We start from the raw sequence: 20,814 nt of genomic DNA, 5'->3' as shown, positions 1-20,814 counted from the left end.
CCTTTGTTTTGGCAAAATATCAAATTGAGTTTGACATGCAAAAAGAGTGAAAACGAACTCAGACAACTTCCGACATTGTACAATGACATGATTAAATGAAGAGGGAATGTTAATTAATGTACATGTCCATCCAGCATTTGAATCGAAGTCGGTTCTGAAGTCCTTTAATTAAGTTTTTATTGGGCGATATACAATCTTTTTTCAATCCAAAATTGCAATTCCATTCAGTTTGAAATGTCTGTTGCAGATGCAGATTTAAGTTACAAAAGTTTAACGAAAAGTGATGAAGTATTTGGAACTTTTAGGTGCATACATACAGCATACAAGGCAACAAGTTTGGTAAATCCATTCAAGCATTGCACAACCTATAAGTTTTTATGAGGTGCCTCAAGTTTTTCGAGAGATTTCAAGTACTGTATAAAAATAACAATCAAAATCGAGGTCCAAAGACTGTAATTTATTAAAAGAATCTTTTTAAGCCCCCTACAAATTATCCATTAAATAAATTCCCCCAAAATGTTGTGATATATTCAATTTGTATGAATTTTGTTATAAGAAATGGCAATTTGCATTTTGCATTCGCAGCACATAAACTCATTCAATTGATTGCGATTATTGACCCACTGTGAGAAGAATCGCACCAGAAACTTGGTTCTTGGCACTTGGCAGCAGAAAAGGACGGCGAATGCGCGAGCGAGGGAGATGGCGAATCGCATGAGATGGGGACATTGTATCTCTCTTTCTATCTGTGGGGCTGAGATGCTATCTTTCGCGGACCGTAGAAATTTATGAGCAAATAAATATGCTTGATATTGTCGGTTGTTTTCCTTTTTCTTCTCGCTTTTCGTTTTCCTTTTTGTTTTACTTGGTTCTTTGTTATTCTAGACTTTAGTATTTAAATCATGTGCTCTGCGACCCACACTTTTGCCCCTCGGATTGCCCACCCATCCCATGTGAGATCACAACAGCCAGCCAACCACTGACGTCTATCAATTATATCGTTCTGTATTTTCGGTCTCTTTTAAATGATTGCAGGGGGAGGCATCGACTTTTTGGCACAGTGCACTCTCTTAATTCGCAATTTCTTTCTCCAAAATTTGACTTGCAAATATGCAAGGAGTCAATATCCAAAGTCAAAGCCAATCATCAATCAATCAGGCGACTCGAGCGCTCGCAAACGGCGCCCATAAATCAATAAAAGGCGTTTTACGCTTTCCAGGTTTCAGTTTTCAGTCAAAATGCCTAAAACAAGCGGGGAGTGGAGGAGAAGTGTCACTTGTGAGGCAACAAATGGCAAAGAAAACCAAAACGAATAAAAAGCAAAAAAAAACCCTGGGGGCCGTCGTAATCTGAGGCATTCCCTCTGCCGGCGTTTAATTTCGAGCGATGAAAGTTCAGCTCTCGTCACATGGAAGCACCTAAACACCTGTTCAGCATTTCAGTTCGCAGTTCGCATCGCAACCACAGTGGGGCAGGTTGTGAGTCGTCAGGTTTTTTGTACTTTTCAAATTTGTTTGATAGTGATTAGGGAGAACGAACACCACACACTACACCACACACACACCTCGTTAGCATTCCTGCCTGGCAACAAATAGGCGATTTTTCGGTTTCGCATGGAAATGGAATTCGATTTGGGGTTTATTTTTGGTAGACGTGGTAGTAAATAGATGAGCAAGTACTTCACGGTTTCTAATGAATGTTTATGTTATTTATTTAGGTAAAACCTATTTTGGTTTATTCTGCACACTTTTCGTTCTAGCTCATTTAGTTTGATGGATTTTAATTTTATTTTCGTCTATACCATTATTTCTCAAGATACAAATTGCATAGAAGATACTCATAATATATATTGAGATACATTTGGATTTTGACGGCAAAATTATCATATTATCCTAGTTTATTGAGAATCAGATTTACAGATAGCTAACTCGTTCCATTATGCACTTTTAGCCATCTGGGGCATCAGTGGGTTAAAGAGCCACTTCAAAGGAGGCAACATTGTTGCACTCACCAGATGCCGCCCCCCTTCTCCACCCCCTTGAATTTTATCTGAGAAAAACAGCTCGTGGCGTTAAGTGGGAAAACAAACAAAAAATGCCAGCGACAGAGAAAAATTGAAGAGGTGCTAAAAATATTGGCGCGAAAAAAACAGAAAACAAATATTGCAAAATGCTGCGCAAATTTTTTAAAAACTTGTCTACAAGTCTCATAGAAATAGAGACGGAGCAAAAATTAAAATCATTTTATTGCTGAATACAGCATGGGAATTTTCTGTAAGATTTTAAATATTGCCATTTGCTGAAGAAGAAAATACACTTTCTTGTAAACGTTTTGAGCTCCATTTATACTAAAGGAAAGAAAGGAAAATGGATTCTTACAAGACTTCAGATTTTCTCAGTGTAATGTACCGGGCATGTTGGAGAGAGGCAAAAACATGAATTAAATCTAATTTATTTCATTGAGCTTAATCAACGCATGAGAAGACTGCGACTGCGTTCTCTCCCCACCTCTCTCCACGCTCTAAAAGCGCGTGAGAGAGTTGAAATAGGAAAAAAAAGAAAAATGCCACGCGCAGCAGAGTTTATTTTTAAACAACAACATCGCATTATAATGAAGGCAGCAACAACATAATGGCAATAACAACAAAAACACTGATAGGCGATGTTTGATAGCAACAACGAACCCACCAAACGACCAAAGGGGTGGGTGCAAAAGGGGGGCGGGGTATCTGACGATGGCCGTATAAAAATCAACTTCAATATTTGCGTCTATTTTTAGACACACAACGAAGCGATACGAACGCATGACCGTTGAGTGTGCGAGAGTGTGTGGGTTGTGCGAGAGCGAGGGAGCGTGGAGTCATCGAGAGAGAGAGAGAGAGAGCTTGTTGTAATGCACCGGTTAACGATCACTTGCCATTACAACAGCAACGACAGCGAAACCAAGGAGCAATGCAGAAAGTCTCTCTCATCAATATGTGCACGTATTTTGTGCGTCTGTGTGCGAGACGCCAGACAGACGTAGCGACGTCAGAGAGAGAGAGAGAGAGCTTGTTGTTGTTTTCTTAGTACCCACTATTTTCTTGTTACTGGGGCATGCTAAACGTAATTAAAATATGATAAAAATCACAATGAGTTACTAAGTAAAGCAAAGCCATTGCAGTGTGAAGTAAAAAAGAAAATTACTCTTTTTATTTCTGTAATATTTTTTAAATACTTGTGCAGATATATTTTTTTAATAGTTATTTTTAAAAATTTATAAGTTCGCATGGTTCTCAGGCTTAATAAATTGTTAATATTTAATATGGTAATGCGGGATTTCTACAACGCATTTAAAGGAAACATCTAAATAAATAGGTGAGGGTATTTTGAAATAATAATATTTATTTACTAGTCACAAAGTTTACACCATAGGAATTATAGGTTCCCTAACTATTATGATCTTATGATCCTTCTAAATATCAAGCTAGTTTCCCAAAAGAAAGCTATTTCTTAAAAATAACTTTCCAAAGTTTTTAAAGTTCAAAAATGTATGATAGGATCGTTTCTTAATTTCTTAATTTAAAACCTAGTTTCCATTTAACAATTGTTCTAATAGTTTTAGATATTTATATTAAATCTTATAAAACTATTTCACCACCAAGTGGAAACTTGTGTGGCGCCTAGATGAGCGCACAAACACTCGCCCTTCTCCCCCCGCCTGCTACTTTTCTGGAGCATCGAATTTCCCAAGCGAAGGTCAAGCTGTGTTTTTGGTTTCCTCCCATTTTCCGCACTCTGATGTAAACGAATTATTTCCAGTTTTTACTACATTTCGTTACTTTTTACATCACAATTTTCCCCGCACTGCGGACAGCAGCGGGTAAGTGCGCAGCGCATAAGGCGAAGCTCATTTCAGCGTAAAGCGTGGCTTTTATGTAAGCACAAGGGGGGAGGTGGGGAGGATGAGCGGGGGCCACAAGCCCCCAATATGGCGTATTTTTTAGATGTAAACGATACGAAAATAAATGGAAAATGGAAATGCATGTTTGTATACTGTGCTCATGTTTACTTAGCCTCATGCAATCGGCACTGCATTATAAGGAAGTGCATGATGATTTTATCGCAAAAAGGTGTTTTAAGTTTTGTTTTATTTATTGGGAAATATTTATGACAAACGCTATAAGCTGGATAGCTATTATTGGGTCCATCGTACAGTGAATGTGTTTAATCAGCAACCGAATAATTTTTAATCGGCGTTGACAAATTTGTTTACATTTTCCTTAAACAAACACTTGAGGCAGTCATTTTAAAACTCATGCCATTTTCCCAGAAAATAATTAGTAATTGTAGCACAAATAATGACAGCTGTTAGTGATGATTAAGAGGTTTCAATTTATCAATATTAGAATGGTTTCGTATTTAACCATCAATGTTGCTAAGGGCAGCTTTTAAGATCTTAAGCACTAGGTATTTTATATTATTTTAGGCATGCCTTGAAACAGTTTATACAGATATATTCAAGTTAAATTTGAAAAGGGTAAAAGCTTTAATAAACTATCATTTTATAAACCTTTTCGGTCCAATACACTCTTTCTAATCTCATCTGCTGTTCGGCTTTTATGGTCTGACATGCAGATACATTTGTACAATCTGTTGGCTTGACAAGTGGGTGTTGCTAGAGGTTCAGTTGCGGTTCGGGTAATTCTAGATAATTTAGATAAACACATGATAGTGGGGAAGAATACGGCCGGAATGGTGGGTGGTTTGGCCACCCGATAAGGCAGAATCCCCAGCGGAAGTGACACACGCATCTAAAGGTTCTTGAGCATGAAGTAATGGCACTGAAAGTTCCCTCTTAGTAGGTCAAATGCGTCAAAAGACGACAGGCCCCAAAAAAGCGAAACAGGCAGCAAATTTAGTCAAGGCAAAGTATTTAGCAAAGGAAAGATATATGTATAATTTGGCACATGTGAGACGGGCGTGTTTTTGACCTTGTGGCAAAAAATAAATACAAGTATTTTCAATATTTTCGCTTCTCCGCAAAAATGTTTTGCAAAGGAAAACTGGAATTATTGGGATGAATTCTTTTGGTACTATGTATATATGATTTATCACTTTAGGTATACTTCCATATTATGAAATTGCGTTCTTGGGAAGAAAACCATTTCATATTTCTTCTTATTTCGAAAAATGAATTTGAAACCACTGTTTATCTTCTATAAATCCAACTTTCTTTAAAATTCAAATAAATATTTCACGGTTTTCTCATTGTGCCCAATGTGCTTCAATTTGCCATTGGAAATCCGATCATCAAAATACTCGAGCGCAGGTGTCTGCTAATTTCTTTGTGAAGGTTCAGTTCGAAAATCTGACAAACCGCGACAGGTATATCTTTTGCTGTGACTTTGACATAGATTTCACTGTAGCTGTGCCAGTAGCCAAAAAAAAAGAAAGAAGAAAATGGCAAAACAAAACAATAATGACATTAAGAACACTGTTGAATTCTCATATCGATTCTTCATCCCCTACTTCATTGGTCACTTTTTATGCATACTTTATTATTGTTGATTTCGCTGGGTTTATTATAAAGAATCAAGTGAATCAACAACTTCGATCGAAGGAGAGTGAGTAATTGTCAAAGCATTTCTTGGCGCCTCTGTCGCGGTTCGTTCCACCCATTACGGAAGTTCAGTTTTCGAGGTCATTGGAATCCAAGAAGCGGCCCAACCTCCCCACTTCCCAGCTCCTGTTTCGGGGCTTTCTCAATTATTCTAAGTCGGTCAATGCCAGGCACGCGTCAAGTTACCATTTCTATATACATATATATATATATATATGTGAACAAATGATAGATATATATATATATGGCCCTGCCTTGGTCGCGATTTAAGCAACGCATGAGGTAATCGCCTATCACATCCACACATTCAGTGATATACCCATATAGTTTCATGTTTCCAGGGGGACGCGGATTGAGGCAATGGTAAAGGTGTCTCCTTATCGCCAACCCTTGGCGCAGGGTGACTCACTGTTCCTGGGCCTGAAAACGATGATCGGTTGGGGTCTTTGCCTTTCGGCAAACCAAAGGCAATTGCAGTAAATCTGTCAATTGCCTACACACAAGCACACAATCACTTGATATCCAGAGAAGTCTGCTGAGTGAAACATTGTTCAATATAAATTATATCAACATAGCTCGGAAAAGATTCATCCAAAGCTGCGAAAAAGAAGAAGGAATCCGCATGGCAACAAGCGTTGGGAGATGATATTGGAAATTATTCAAGGTATACGCACTTTAGATATGAATCAATATTTATTTTGACAATTGGACTACATTTACCCATTTGTTATTTGAGACAATTATCGTTTTCATAGAGCTTTAAAGGATTTAAATATACATATATATATATAAAAATATTGATAAATGTTAGAAACAATAATTTATTGGACCGTGCAATATCCCTTAAATGCGCAATGTAATATTAAAGACAAGGGATCGTAATGAAAGAATTCCTTCAGCCATTCTGCATAAAGTTATTCCACTTTGTCCAGACAGTTTGATTACTTCTGCCCGACTAATTGGCAGCTTGGACAAAGGAAAATTAGTTTCCAGTGTGTGCGTTGAGCAAAAGTTATGAGCTCAGCTCTTGGACGATGACACCATTTGACCATGGGGCAAAGTGGGGCAAAAGTAGTCAATGGTATGTAGATTTGTCATTAAAGATATTTAAATACATACTCGTATTGCCAATTTCAACGGAAGGGAATTTAGTTTCTATTCCAGATGCTTGTCAGAGGCAGGCAGCGATTTATATTTAGCAACTAACGTTCGAGAATAGTGATGATTAATCAGTGGATGTACATATTTCTTACAGATTGACAAAGAACTTAAGTAAATAAATATCGAAGAATTGGTTGCAACATATGGTAACTGTTAATAATACGAGATAACTACTAGGTTACATGGCAGTTCTGTTTATGTGTCCATGATTAACTTTATAAAAACCTTTCCTCCAATTGCTGTTGAACTCCCTTAACCAGTTGTAATTTATTTATTATTAAATTTTTGAACAGAGAAAAATCCTCGTCTTCGTTGTATAAGGTAAAGTGATACACAATTGTCATTGTTGCAACAAACCACATTGAGTGTAACTCAGCAAAGACTTTCCTTTTCATTAGACAGGGCTCAAACTGGTTTTCCTGACTCCTTTTCCTCTATGGCCACTTGTCCACAGTAAGTGACGTAAGTGGATCTCCAGGGGAGTGGGGAGTGAGGAAAATGTGGCAAGCCATGGATGAGGTGCCCTTGGGGCCCAGTGCATCAATCAGTTGCTCTAATAAAGAAAGCATGGACAAATTGTCTGGCCGAGGAAGACGAGTTGCAGAGGAAATAAATGTGAGATGAAGATTGAGCGGGGAGTTGTGGGCTGTGGGGAAGTTGTCAAGTGCAGGTCGTGTTGGTTCTTCAAGTTGTTGCTAAGCCGACAAACGCAAACACGAACAAACCACTTACAGCGCACATATGGGGAGGCATTACTCATACGACGCATTGTCGCCCCCCTCTGCAGCCCACGGCCCTGGGTGCCGGCTATTTTTAATACCCAAGCCACATAATTCATTGTAATTTGCCTTTTGCTGCCACAGTCTGCCCCTTTTTTTCTTACATTTTCCAGTTGCATTTCATGGGGCAACGAAAAGGAGAAGGAGAAACGATCGTTCTGAAATATGGAGAGTGCCAATGGGGGGCGTGGTTGGAAGGGGGTTGCCGGCACTTGACTAGCTCCTCGTCACACGCAAATGCGCAATCTGCCAAGAATATAATATGTACACATATCTTTCGTATATGTATCTGCATCTGCATCTGTATCCGTATACGTATCCGTATCCGTATCCGTATCTGTATCTGTATCCACACATGTTTCATTTGCCTTGACTTTAGTCTCTCTCTAATCTGTTGGCATATGCTCAATGTATAAACTAATGAAAAAGATCCCCCATTTCTGTATGCATTTCCCTGGTTCAATCACATGCAAAACACCGAATAGTGAGTCACCCAATAAACTTATTCTATGGCAAACAAATTAGTCATCAACCTTACGGCGGTACCAATAAAAACACAAAAATGTCACCAACTTTTAGCGGGAAAAAAGTTGGTCAATGAGTTAGTTTTGAAATACTCGAAAAATTTCGATTGTCGAAGAAGGTGGGTAATTGCAATGAGTGAGCAATAAATGAATACAAATAACAAATTATCCTTTCATAATTTAAATGCATTGAAATGTTATATAAGAAATATCCGATATAAATTCCAAACTTAATCGAGCGAACCCCAAAAATACTGATTGCATATAAAGTCTACAATGTAATTTGCATTTAAAAACGGCTTTATAAAACAATTTCTAGTTTCAATTAGGTGCAGCATGACAGCAGATTCGTATTTTCCCAGTGTATGGCAATTGAGTAAACTGTTGTACGCTTTAAAACGAACTTAATTGAAGCGACCTTTTGTGTCACGTTCATTTTGTTGTATTCGCAGAGCCACCGCCCCCACAAAAATCCAACCATCCGCCTCATCCCCCCTTTTCCCATAGCTTTCCCATCGGTTCCCGAAAAATAAAAAGCAGTTTACACCGCTCGCTTTCTGCGCAAACATTCCATGGCTAATTTCATTGATGAATTTTTATTAAATGAATTATTGTAATGAGGTTTACCCTCTACTAGGGGTCTTTCCCTCTCTTTCTTTGCACTTGCCGCCTAAGCAAGCAATTCCAGCAAATGGACGTAGCGAATTTGCAAACAAACAAAACTACAAAGCAAAAAAAAACTATAAAAAGGCAACAACAAATTATTTGAGTGGCGAAATTATTTCGTGCGACCGAAAGAGACGACGAAACACAATGAGAAAGAGAAGGCGGCGCGTGTTGGCACTTTAGCAGCTCGAAATGAACCTGAAACTAGCCCTAGCTGATAGTATTCCAGGGAGGGGGCAGGGGCACCAGGGGGGGACTGTCAGGCCAGCGGACATTCTCAAAACTTGTTCAAACAACGTTTATGCGTTCTAAATATAGTCGAATGCAAAACAAAGACAAACCCCGGCTCTGCCCATAAATAACTTTCGGAACGGAACCTCAGTCTTTTGAGTTAATTGATTAGGTCTCCGTCTTCGCGTTCGCGGTAAGAAAAGTAGACAGAGCGGCAGTTTGTGTTTAATCGTGTAAATATTTGATCAGCCCAATACTATTTGAGATAAGACGCCAAATGCCAGGTTCTCGTAAATGTGGAAAGCCAAGGCAGCCGTTTTTGTGAATGAATTTGAAGAGGAAAATGGAAAAGTCGATAAGATAGCGGCGCAAATACATTAACCCATTGAACTAAATACTTTTAATTTCCCAATAATTGTTTCTTTTAAAATGTCGAAAAACTAACTGAATTCAATCCCTGATTATTTTACTCAAATATTCTACACATTCAAAAAACGAGATAGATAACTACAATGTCTTTGTTTAGCTATTCAAGTAAGTGAGATATTTCGCTTGTGACTCACCTTTCAGTCTCGGACTCTGCATTTGGTTGCTGTTGTAGCTGTTGGATTTGCTGCTGCGTTGCTGCTGCTGCGCCGGTCGCAACTGCAGCTGCAACTGACGCGGTCGCGGTCGCCTGTTCATCGGTCAAGGTCAGCGCGTTTGTTGTTGCCTCGGCGTTGGCCACAACATTCGTATTCGTTAGGTTTAGATTACTATTATTGGCACTAGCACTCGCGATATTTGCTGGCGGAAGCGGTTGTTGTTGCTGCTGCTGCTGCTGTTGCTGTGTTGGCTGTTGCTCCTCCTGCTGTTGCTGCTGTTGCTGTGGCACCATCAATTGCTGCGGATCGGCAATCGTTGAGGGAGCACTCTGCAATTGCAGCGTGGGAATCGCTTGCGGTGCAGCCACCGATGTTGCCGCTGTGCCTCCTGTTGCTGCTGCTGCTCCCAGATTAGGCTGCTGCTGCTCGTAGCTGGTCATGTGTGATAACAGCGGCATTGTCTGACCCTGGCCAGTGGTTACCGCTGCATTGGAAGTGTTTGAAGTCTGTTGTGGTGGTGCTGCAGCCACTGCAGATGTTGCAGTTGCTGCTGCTTGCTGAGCTGTTGATTGCTGTGGGGTCTGTTGCTGCTGCTGCTGCTGTTGCTGTTGTGGGTTAAATGGCTGTGGGACTATTCCATCTATCTGCGATGTAGCTTGCTGCTGCTGCTGCTGCTGTTGTTGTTGTGGCTCCAATTGGAAGTTGGGCGACTGCCCGGCAGCAACAGCCGCGAATGTGGGCGCGGCCTGGGGCGTTAGTGGCGCTGGGGATAATGGCTGCTGCTGCTCAACATAGCTGGTGCTCAGCTGTGACTCTCCAGCTGCCGCTCCGGCGCTGTTGTTGTTGCTGGCCGCCCCACCAGCAGAATCTCCACCGTTTTGGTAGTTGGCATAACCACCTGGCGGCACGTCCATGGCGTCTTCGCGCTGCTTGAGCTGCTGCAACGTTTGATGCAGCTGCATCGCCGCCGTTCGCGCATAGTCCATGTTGTTGGGGTCACCGGCGGGATTTGGTGAACTGGCAGCATTGGCATTGACGCTGTCGAAGAGCTGTTGCTGCTGCTGTTGCTGCTGGGCGAGCAAATTGGGAGACAAGAACTGTTGCATGATGGTGGAGAAGGTGGCATGAAAAGAAACGAGCGGAGCACAGACACAAATAGAATGTTAGCGGTGTCCCATGTTAAGTTTCTTAAGATTAATAAGCAGTTCCCTTAACATTTCTACTTTCTCAATATTTATTTCCATTTTAACAAACAACTGCCACTAATAACAATTTAAGTATTAAGTAAACAATGGATCAACTTACCTCGACGGAGGCATTAGGACTTGGGGTTACCGAGGAACTGCGACTCACTGATTAAACGAAATAAGGGAAAATTAGTGACTGAAACCGCTCAATTCGCGAATAGAAACTAACCGTTGCGAAGAGCCACGGGCAATGTCTTGGTCAGGGCATTGCCAACTATTGTTTGTTGCTGCTGCTGCTGCTGCTGCTGTTGCTCGGCATAGTTCCAGTTGGCATCGGTCGAGTTGGCCTCCAAATGGTTCTCGTTCAGCTTCTGGGTGGGTGGCAGAATCATACTCTGTGTGGTCTTGTGGGCCGGTGGCGGAGCCTCAGACCCAACGGCAACACCTGCTGCACCATCCGTTGTGGCTGCGTGCGCCTCGGAAGTAGAAGAGCCAGTCTTTTCGTTGTTATTACCGCCATTACCCACACTCGAGTGATCCAGGTAATCCATGCACATCCAGCGGCCGCGCTTAAACGGCTCCGTGGACTCAATTTTGACCACCTTGAACCGCTCGCTGCGGTGCTGCGTCTCCTTGATGTCGTCCTTCTTCTTTGTGCCGCCCGGTGTGACGGCACCGCTCACCACATTGATAATGTTATCCGACACGTTGACCTGAACGTTCTGGATCGTCTGGCCCAACGATGGGGCGATGGGATCCACCACGACGAGGCCGTATTGCGAGCTAGTCGGTATCACCGGCGCATTGGTGCTGAGGGCATTGTTGGCATAGTACACCTCCTCCTTGGAGAACGTGTCTTCCGACATGGAGGGCGTCTCGTTCTCCAGGTCCGTTATCCGACTATTGTCATCCGTGTGAGATTCGTCCAGATCGTCGGCCGACTCGTCCCCAGTATCGCCGGCAGCATTCAGCTTTGGATGGCCCACCGTCACCGAGGTGATCTCGAATGAGGAAGTCGTCTTTGGTTTGCGATTGGTGCCACCAGCGGCGGTCCCCGAGGAGCTGCCACTACCACCAACACCACCACCAGCTGCAGCTGATCCACCGGCGACGGTTAACGAGGCGTGTCCTTGGCTGAGGCTAGTCTGTTGCTGCTGCTGCTGGTGGTTGTGATGCTGATGGTGGTGATGATGATGATGATGGTGGTGATGTGGCTGATGGTGATGACTGCCTGCTGCAGTGCCAGTGCCAGTGCCTGTGCCAGTTGCAGCTGCTGCAGCTGCTCCGCCCACCGAACGTGCTCCATTATTGTTGGGCGAACTGGCCTTGGTGAAGCTGTTGTTGCTGCTGCCGCTGCTGTTGCTACTGCTCACTGGCTGCTGCTGTTGCTGCTGCGATGTTGAGTTGCTGCCACCACTGCTGCTGCTGGACTTGGGTGCCAGCGATGTGGAGGTGGATGTGGCCAGGCTGGAGTTACTACTGGCTCTGGACACCGTGTTGGGTGTCGCGGCAGCTGCCACGCGACTCAGCGAGTTCAGGCGCAAACTTTCGCTGGTAGTGCGCTGCAAAGCCGAATTGCTGCCGGCATTGTTGCTGTTCTGATAGATGTTGCTGGGTGGATAGCACACAGCAAAGTGATGATTGCTGGTCAGTGAGCTGACCTTGGTCAGCTTACGGATATTTCCGCCAGCGCCACCGATACTAACTCCTCGGGATGGTGTCAGCATTGAGTTCCGGCGTCCCGGATTGTTTCCTGGTCCGGCATTTGAGGACGCCGGCTTGAACTTGGCATTCACCGTGCGATCGAACATGTTGCTGATGCTGTTGCGATGCTGCTGCTGATGCTGCTGCGATGTGCTGCTGCTTGTGGCTGCAACTGTTGCGGCGGCTGCTGCTACTGTGGCTGCTGCGGCTGATTGCTGGCGTCGCAGCAAGGGCAGTGCTTCCTGGGAATTTTCAGGGGATGAGGCCTGCGAGTTAGTGGGCGATTGGTTAGCTAGGACCGATGTGGTTGATGCGGCCGTGACTGATGTGGTGGCTAGTGTTTGCTGATGTTGCTGGTGTTGCTGTTGCTGCTGATGTTGCTGTTGCTGTTGGTGACCGGAATCTTCGCTGGCCGCACTTTGATTCTCGGCCATAATCGAATTGGATTTCAGCGTGCGCAAAGTCTTTAGCAAATAATCCAGGATTGCTTACGATTCTTGGATTATTTGGGGTCACGAAAAAAGTTACTCTATACCTTGCGGTTTCTTGGGTTTATCCACTACGGATACACTGTCTACAGCCTTAGTGATTAGCCTGGTTAATTAAGTTCTGTCAGTTGTTGCATTAGCTGCTGCTGCTCGCCCGCCAATTCGAATGCGATTGTTGCACTGGCCAACCGACGACGCCGATGCATAATAGCGGTTAGCGTTGCGTTGTTAGGTGCCACCGACTGCCAACTGATCCGATCTGATCCGTAACCGTCCGTACTATAGGGTTCTGTTCCGTTCCGATACGATCCGTTACGATACGATACGATCCGAGGACTAGCAACGTTTGCGACGCGCCGCGACGCAATTTGAACCGACCGACGATGGGTAATGCGAAACTCTTGACTATTACTTATTCTTCCTTTATTAAATTTTTGTGTATTTTATTTGTTGGGGGAGTTAATTTAGTTGATTTGTTGGGCTGATAAATTGTTATTTATTGGGTGGTGGCGAGGTGGTTTTTCGTGTTGCGGGGGGCTGGTGGGCGGTTATAATTTGACTTTCCGCGTTTTGTTTGCTGCTGCAAAATCAGCATCAGCATCAACAACAACTACAACAATGTGCGGCACACCGACAACAACAACAACAACGTCACTGGTCTCAGGCGGCAGCGACAGCGCCATCTAGCGCTTGACTTTGTTTAGCGGGCGTTTCAATTTTCGCCACCAACACCGAGACACACACTAACACTAACACATACGCGCCGCACACACACACGGTTCACTCACGTCGTACACGCACACGCGCGCGCCCCCTCACACACACCGGTGCATGTGTACAGCACAGCTGTTAATCGAATCAATTCGATTTGATTCACTTTCTGCAGTTGGATGATGATTCGTTTTCGAAAGTAGGCTTGCTTGGCTTGGAGTGGTTTCAGAACTTTGTATCACACTTGAAATATTTCTTAAAAATTATGAAAATATTTTGGTGATCTTGGTTAACTTGGGATTTCTATTTATCTATTCATCTATTTCTATATCTATTCATATATTCATATATCTGTTGCACTTCTCCACTTTGTCGTCACACGCGTTCACGCATAGGTTTTCAATTTGTTGGTTTTTTGCAGCTTTATCTCGTAGAATTAATCAATTTCTTCGGTTCAGTTTTACTAGCACATTGCAGTAAGTTGTAGAAATGAAATTCCTGCAAAATGGCAGAGCAGAATGAGAGAAATACCATTAGAATTTATTTCAATTAATATGAGTGCAAGAGCTACGAAATTCGATCAAGAACAAACTTGAATATTATTTTCCATTATTTGTTTATTAAATTAAAAGCACACAAAACGACGCCGAGCACAAAGATCGCGGGGGGAGGTGGGTAAGTGGAAAACGAAAGAGGTAAATAATTGCACAGAACAACGCGACGTATACGTAATATGCGAAAGAAACAAATTTGCCATGAGTTCGTTTGGGTAATTAAATGCATTTAATTATAACCAAAAATAAATAATGTGCCACTCAATAAAGGGTACATTTCAAATAATTTAAAAACATTAAATTTAAGTAACGCTTATTCGATTTTCGCCTGACTTTCAGCACATAAATCTGATAAGCAAGCTAAGTAAACTAACAAATGAGCTAAAATTCTACTTTTTAGTATTCCCCTGAAGTTAAGCCCAACCTTCGACTACTGGGTATTGGCTGATTTTCTATAAGTATCTAGTTAAATTTCATAACTGCGTAGTTCATGTTCGTATATTATCATCATGATGTTGATGATGCTTTTGTGTGCTTTTCATTATTATACCCGTTACTCGTAGAGTAAAAGGGTATACTAGATTCGTTGAAAAGTATGTAACAGGCAGAAGGAAGCGTTTCCGACCATATAAAGTATATATATTCTTGATAGCCGAGTCGATCTGGACATGTCCGTCTGTCCGTCTGTCCGTCTGTCCGTATGAACGTCGAGATCTCAGGAACTACAAAAGCTAGAAAGTTGAGATTGAGTATACAGACTCCAGGGACATAGACGCAGCGCAAGTTTGTCGATTTAGGTTGCCACGCCCACTCTAACGCCCACAAACCGCCCAAAACTGCCACGCCCACATTTTTGAAAAATGTTTTAATATTTTTTCATTTTTGTATTGGTCTTGTAAATTTCTATCGATTTGCCAAAAAACTTTTGGCCACGCCCACTCTAACGCCCACAAACCGCCAAAAACTGTCCTTCGCTCTTACACTAGCTGAGTAACGGGTATCAGATAGTCGGGGAACTCGACTATAGCGTTCTCTCTTGTTTTTTGTTTCGCCTCGTTCTTTTTTATTATTGATTTCATCGAGTTGCCGGTGTTGTGGGTACGTCGTAGTTTTGTTGAATTAGTTAAGTGCTACATACATTAGAGGAAGGAGATTTTTGCGGAGGGGGTTTCCTTCCGAATCAGTGAGAAAATAAGCCGAATGTTTAAATACTTTTTAGTCGCCTTTCCTCTTTAGCTGTTAGCTGATTGTCTTATTATCTTTTGCATTTGCAGTTGAATATTCAAATATTTATTTGCTCTCGGCATTGATTTTTTCGCCCTCACTCATTATTTAATCGATTTCGTTTACGGAAATCAGAAATGAGTCCGCTAACCAAAGAGAAAGAGATAAAAAAGGCAGCCCACAAAATGATTCGCCAAAAAAATGTTGCCGAAAAAGTTTTGCAAATATTTTCGGGCACACGCGCCGTTTTTTCTGCACTTGTGTTGGTTAATAACCGTAAGCTTTTCGACGATCATTCATAAATTGCGTGGACTGTTTAGAAGAGAGTGTACTTGTATTTGTAAGTACAGTGGACTGTCGATATGGATTCATGACTCGAAATATTGTTCAAAATTTGTATATCTATAAATTCAGTGTTTCGCTCATAAACTAAGTAGAAGATGAAATTGAATATTAGCTATCTAATATTTATCCATTTAAATTGAAACTATATTTGATACTAAAATCCTATAGAAAAGTTTTCTTTGGAGTAAGTTTTTGTTGGCCTGAATACTAAGCTTGTGCATTATCCAAAGATTCATGGACAGACTTGTGAGTCATTACTGTAGTTGCGTTTGAACTCTGCGTGTGCCCTGCCAGCCAGAAGGCAAAGTCAAGACCTTGACGCTGCTCTTTTATTCTTTCTCTCTCGCTTAAGTTTGTTTTATTTCTTTTGCCTAATCGAGTTATAAACGACGCAAAAAAATCTGATTATTCCGTGGCTAGAAGTGGAATTAGTCGTGGAAAAGAGACAAGCAACAAAAGCAGCAAACCAGAAGAACAACTGAGCAACAAAAAATCAGTTATAGGTCAACAGTGGTCGTAGCACTCTGTCAAGGTGGATATTTTGGGTTTTATTTTTTGTTGTTTTTGTTTTTGACTGTTGTTTGTTGGGTATTCAAGAGTCTATTGGCCTTGTTCTTGAGCCACGCAGGTGTTGGCCCAAAGCTTCATCTTCTCAATCTTGAGTAGATTTCGGATATCATATGGTGGAGTAAAGGAGTGTTAATTGGGCATCAGTTATTATGAATTACTGTAACCGGCATTTGAAAGCCAATAGCTTACAATATTGATTGAGCCTAATGACATTATTTTCTTAGAATGACATTAACCATTTGTATAAACTAGTCAAAATTGGCACAATTGGGAATTTAATCCTCTGAGAAGCGCGCATACAAACCGAGTTAGGAGGCCCAACCCATTAAGGACCACTGGAAGTGGAGTGTCCATTCCCATAACTCATCTTCTGGACAATAAACTTGGAGCCCCCTTTTAACCCCCCGGCAGTCAATAATCAAAGTATCGCTATAGGCACCAGATTTCACACACAAACAAATCGGCGAATGGAAAGGAGCATTTCTGCCTCTGCTCGCTGCCTTCCTCAATAGCAAAAGCTGGGAGATGGGGTGAAAAGAAAATGAGAACCAAAAGTGCAGACAAGAAGCGAGCAACAGAAGAAGAACTAATTGCAACGACAAAGCATAAAATCGATGGCAAGCCAACAACAACAAATGTAATGAAAAGCAACTACAACAGATAGTACAGAAAGAGGCTAGAGCGAGCGAGCGAGCGACACAGAGAGAGTGAGTGAGTGTGAGCGAGCGAATGCGCGTTGAGAAAATTGCAATCGGAGAGCGGGAGCTGCAAAAGAGCGAGAGCAGCCTGTTGGCCCCATCCCTCTCTGCAACCGCATCACCATCCACATCCACATCCACACGCTCCTTCCTTCCAACGTGGGCGCCTACAAGTGGGCGGGACGGGGTGGGGGCCGCATACCAAACAAACCGCAAAAGGAGAGCGGCTGCCAACCCTCTCTCGCTCTCTCTCGCAGCGGACAGCTGCCGGTAATCAATATTGATGATGATAGCAGCAGCCGAAGAAGATGAAAACCAAAAGGAAAGGTGTCCCGATTGCTTGCAGTGCATCGAAGGTAAGCCAGGACATATTGCTAGTACAAAATATGATCATAAAACCCACTGCTGCTTCCTCAGCTAAAACAACAAAAACTTGACCCAACTAAACTAAACTTTGATACCTTCGATTAAAAATCAAATCTGTATGTTATACTTCAAAATGAAATTCGAGAAATGGCAAATAACCAAAAAACAATCATTTAGGAGCAATAAATAGAAGCAAATCTTCAGCAATCAATTGAATGATGGTATTAGAATCCTGGACACCATAAACAGTAAATTATTATTTTAGATAAAAATGTATTTAAATTTTTTTACATTTAGCTCTCGAGAATCCTGCAAAGTTTGAAATGAATTTCCTTTTTAAACCTTGCTGACAAATATAATACTGAACTTTAAGGATACCAGAGTGTTAATGAATTCATAATGAAATTGAACCGAATTAATAACTTTTCAATCAGTGACTTTCCTTTCCTATTTTTCACCCACAGGCACTTCCCACCTTTTCTCTCTTTTCCTTTTCGCAAGGAAATGATTCACAATGCAAAAAATGGCAAGGGAAAAGGAAAAGAAAAACGAAGGCGTTGTAGGAGGAAGTAAAAGAACCCGAAAGAGCGAGAGAGAGAGATGCCGAGAGAAGGCAATGAAAATGTTTATCAAACGAGAAAAGAGCAGCGACGAAGATGAGGAGGAGGCGGCTGCAAAAGACACAACAAGCTAGAGATTACAATGACAATGCATCCATGAGATATTCAGATACAATTTGAAATCGAATATAGTTTCTCAATTGAGTTGAGTCGCAGAATGTAAATAAACCAACAAGACATCATCGAAATAGGTCGAAAGTAGAAATACCCTATATTTAAAAATTAGTTTATATTTAATAAGCTTTTAATGGAAAAATATTTTCTTAAAAATCGAAAAGGCTAACCAGTTGCTAAAAGAGTGGATTGACCAACCCCGAAATTCCAAATTACGAAAGAGTACCCAAAAGTTGCACTGATTGAATTCTGGTTTGGTAGACGTGACTGCCTGCACACGCATTTTTTGTTCGCGCATAGATTCCTGTTCAAGAAAACCCAGCTTATTTCTCGAACTCCTTCCGATCAAGGCTAATGCATCTTTCAGAAAAATCCAAACCTTAATGGCTAACAATTGTGAGTGCCATGGGTCGTACCAAACAGTCTGCATAAGTCTGAAGTGTATCCGATTCCTAAACGCAAACATATAGTCCAGTGATAGGTACAAAATGGTGCAGGGTGAGCAGAAAAATTTGCCACGCGGCTTGGCTTGACAAGAAAGCCGATCTGGCCTGAGGTTTATTTTGTTTTGCTTTGAAATCGGAGATGCGTTAAAAGGGATGATCATTATGGTCGTGAAGATACTGTAGATTGTTTCAAGGGCATTCAAAGCTAATCAGATTTATTCATTTCAAGTTGGTGCAAAAATGACTCTCATACCAAGTGAACGTTAACAATTCCAAGTCCTTTTGATATAATATTTAACTGAATATTCTCAGAAATGTTTACAAACGCCCATTACTTTTAGAGGTACTTTGTGACCGAAAACCTAATAGTTATTATAGAGGTCTGGATTGTTTTTGCACACCGGTGTTATTTAATACGTATCCATTATTCTAAACACTTGTGTGTAATTCGAGTTACCGTTAAACCAAACCAAACACATAATTTTGTATTTGAATTTCTACGAAAAATCACATTTGAAAAAAGCTACCCCCACAATATCGGATGGCAAATAAGCAGAAAATTGCAAAATGGCACAAAAACAAAACTAACACTTGACTAAACAATCAAGGCGAAGCAGAACAGAAAATAAACAACAATGCCGGACCAGCTGACATTATAAACAAAAGCAAATGGCACAAAGAATACAGTAGAAAACGAAGGAATATTGGAGTTAATCAAATGCTTGGCCAGCTGTTTTGGAGAAATGGGAAGAGGGAATGGGAAAATCTAAGGTACAAAGTGCAAGCTGCAACAACAACAGAGCGAAAGTGAAGAAGCAGACCAAAAGGATGGGCACACACGCTGACACACACAATCACTCACTCACGCACACACACACACAAACAATTACGCGACTGTTTTGCACTTTTGTTTCATTGAATTTCTCTGATTTTTCCTTCGTTTTTAAACATGTTTCGATTTGCTTTGCCTTTTTATTGGTTATTTTCTGATCGATTTGTTGCACCGTTGCGGCTGGGGCCTCTATTTTCTCCACTTCCCCCTGTTTTCAACACTTACGCGTAGGACAAACGAAATAAAAGTACTGCGTTTCTCGGCATAAAGTAATAAACTAAAAACAAGCGAACGGCCACGATTTAAATTTGGATGGGATATTAGTTTTTCGTTGCGTTTTGCTAATCGGACAAAAGGAAGGTAAATGACAGTTTTGACAGTTGGCTGGGCATAAGCAAAAAGCGGAGAGCAGCGCGAGAGAGCCGATTCGGAGAGCGCGAGAGTCGTTCAAGAGAGCGACAGTGAGAGAGCCAAAGAGAGAGAGGTATTAAATAAACGAAAAAGCGTGCATGAAAGATTGGCAAAAAAAGTTTTGTGCAAAAAAAAAAAGCGATACGCCGAACTGCGGAAAGCAAACAATCGAATTCAACAATTTTTGTTGCAAATTTCAACGCCAGGGACTTATTTCTTTTTAGTTTTTCTGGCAAAGGCGGCTCACACCCACACATACACAAACTCCCAATGTGTCTCTCTCTCTTCCACTCTCATCAAATCGGTAGAGAGTCGGCAATCCACAATTTTTTCGTTCTTTCGATTTTGCACATCTCTCCGCTTGTCACTTTACTTTTTGCAGCTCTTTGGCTTTTTGCAAATAAATTAATTTTTCAGCGCACATATAAATTTTCCATCAGTGCCTTTTGTGCTCCGTTTTCTTATTCAATTTACACGCACACACAGCCGCAGCAGCAGCGCACACACACATCTCTACATCTGCATGCCAGCTCGCTCACACACACAGCGACGCACACGTCACACTCATACACTCACACGCACGCACATACACAGTTTTTTCTTCGATTTTGCGCTAGCTCTCGCAGCCTTTTTTCGCTTTTCCTCCTCGATTTCAAGGGCGCCGCGAATTAAGCGATTTTGCAACACGTTCGCGGCGGTTTCGATTTGCGTTCTTTTACTTTTTGTCCGTCTGCAGACAGCGAAAAAGACCAGCAACTTGCCTTGCGTTTTTGTCCCAACTCAAATGCCAATAAAAATATAATATCAAATAATAATACCAAATACCGAAAACGGGATTTTTTGGCCGTTAAAAGGGTCACACTATGCCGCTGAAAATTGATATTTTTAGTATTATTTGGTTTGGTTTCGTGCTAAGCAAATTAATCGATTGTGATAGTTTTACACATAGACGATTGTTGTGCGATATCCGTTATCGAGTAAATATCGTTTTTTTCATT

At 41.7% G+C, this 20,814-nt stretch overlaps 1 protein-coding gene and 1 long non-coding RNA gene across 4 annotated transcripts in view; one reads left to right on the top strand and one right to left on the bottom strand.

The window, feature by feature from the left end:
- Positions 1-20,540, bottom strand: part of LOC120457394 (protein bunched, class 1/class 3/D/E isoforms) — a 93,254-nt gene extending 72,714 nt beyond the window's left edge. The window contains exons 1-4 of one of the 3 annotated variants that reach the window (XM_039644978.2): positions 20,407-20,540; positions 10,963-14,134; positions 10,852-10,898; positions 9,526-10,643 (exon numbers count right to left, since the gene is read on the bottom strand). In XM_039644978.2, coding sequence (XP_039500912.1) covers positions 9,526-10,643; positions 10,852-10,898; positions 10,963-12,871 — 3,074 coding nt within the window. In that variant the 5' untranslated portion in view covers positions 12,872-14,134; positions 20,407-20,540. Of the gene's footprint in view, positions 1-9,525; positions 10,644-10,851; positions 10,899-10,962; positions 14,135-19,630; positions 19,765-20,406 lie in introns of those variants that run through there. The other 2 variants (XM_039644968.2, XM_039644988.2) reach the window with 2 other exon arrangements.
- LOC120457459 lies at positions 17,449-18,201 on the top strand. Its single transcript, XR_005616967.1, has 2 exons — positions 17,449-17,641; positions 17,858-18,201. It is a non-coding gene; the product is annotated as an uncharacterized LOC120457459 (long non-coding RNA).
- Positions 20,541-20,814: the final 274 nt, after the last annotated feature.

The sequence above is a fragment of the Drosophila santomea genome, chromosome 2L (genome assembly GCF_016746245.2).
Source record: "Drosophila santomea strain STO CAGO 1482 chromosome 2L, Prin_Dsan_1.1, whole genome shotgun sequence".
NCBI lineage: Eukaryota > Metazoa > Arthropoda > Insecta > Diptera > Drosophilidae > Drosophila > Drosophila santomea.
Note: the sequence above shows the minus strand (reverse complement) of the source record. Positions and strands in the feature narration are given on the sequence as shown.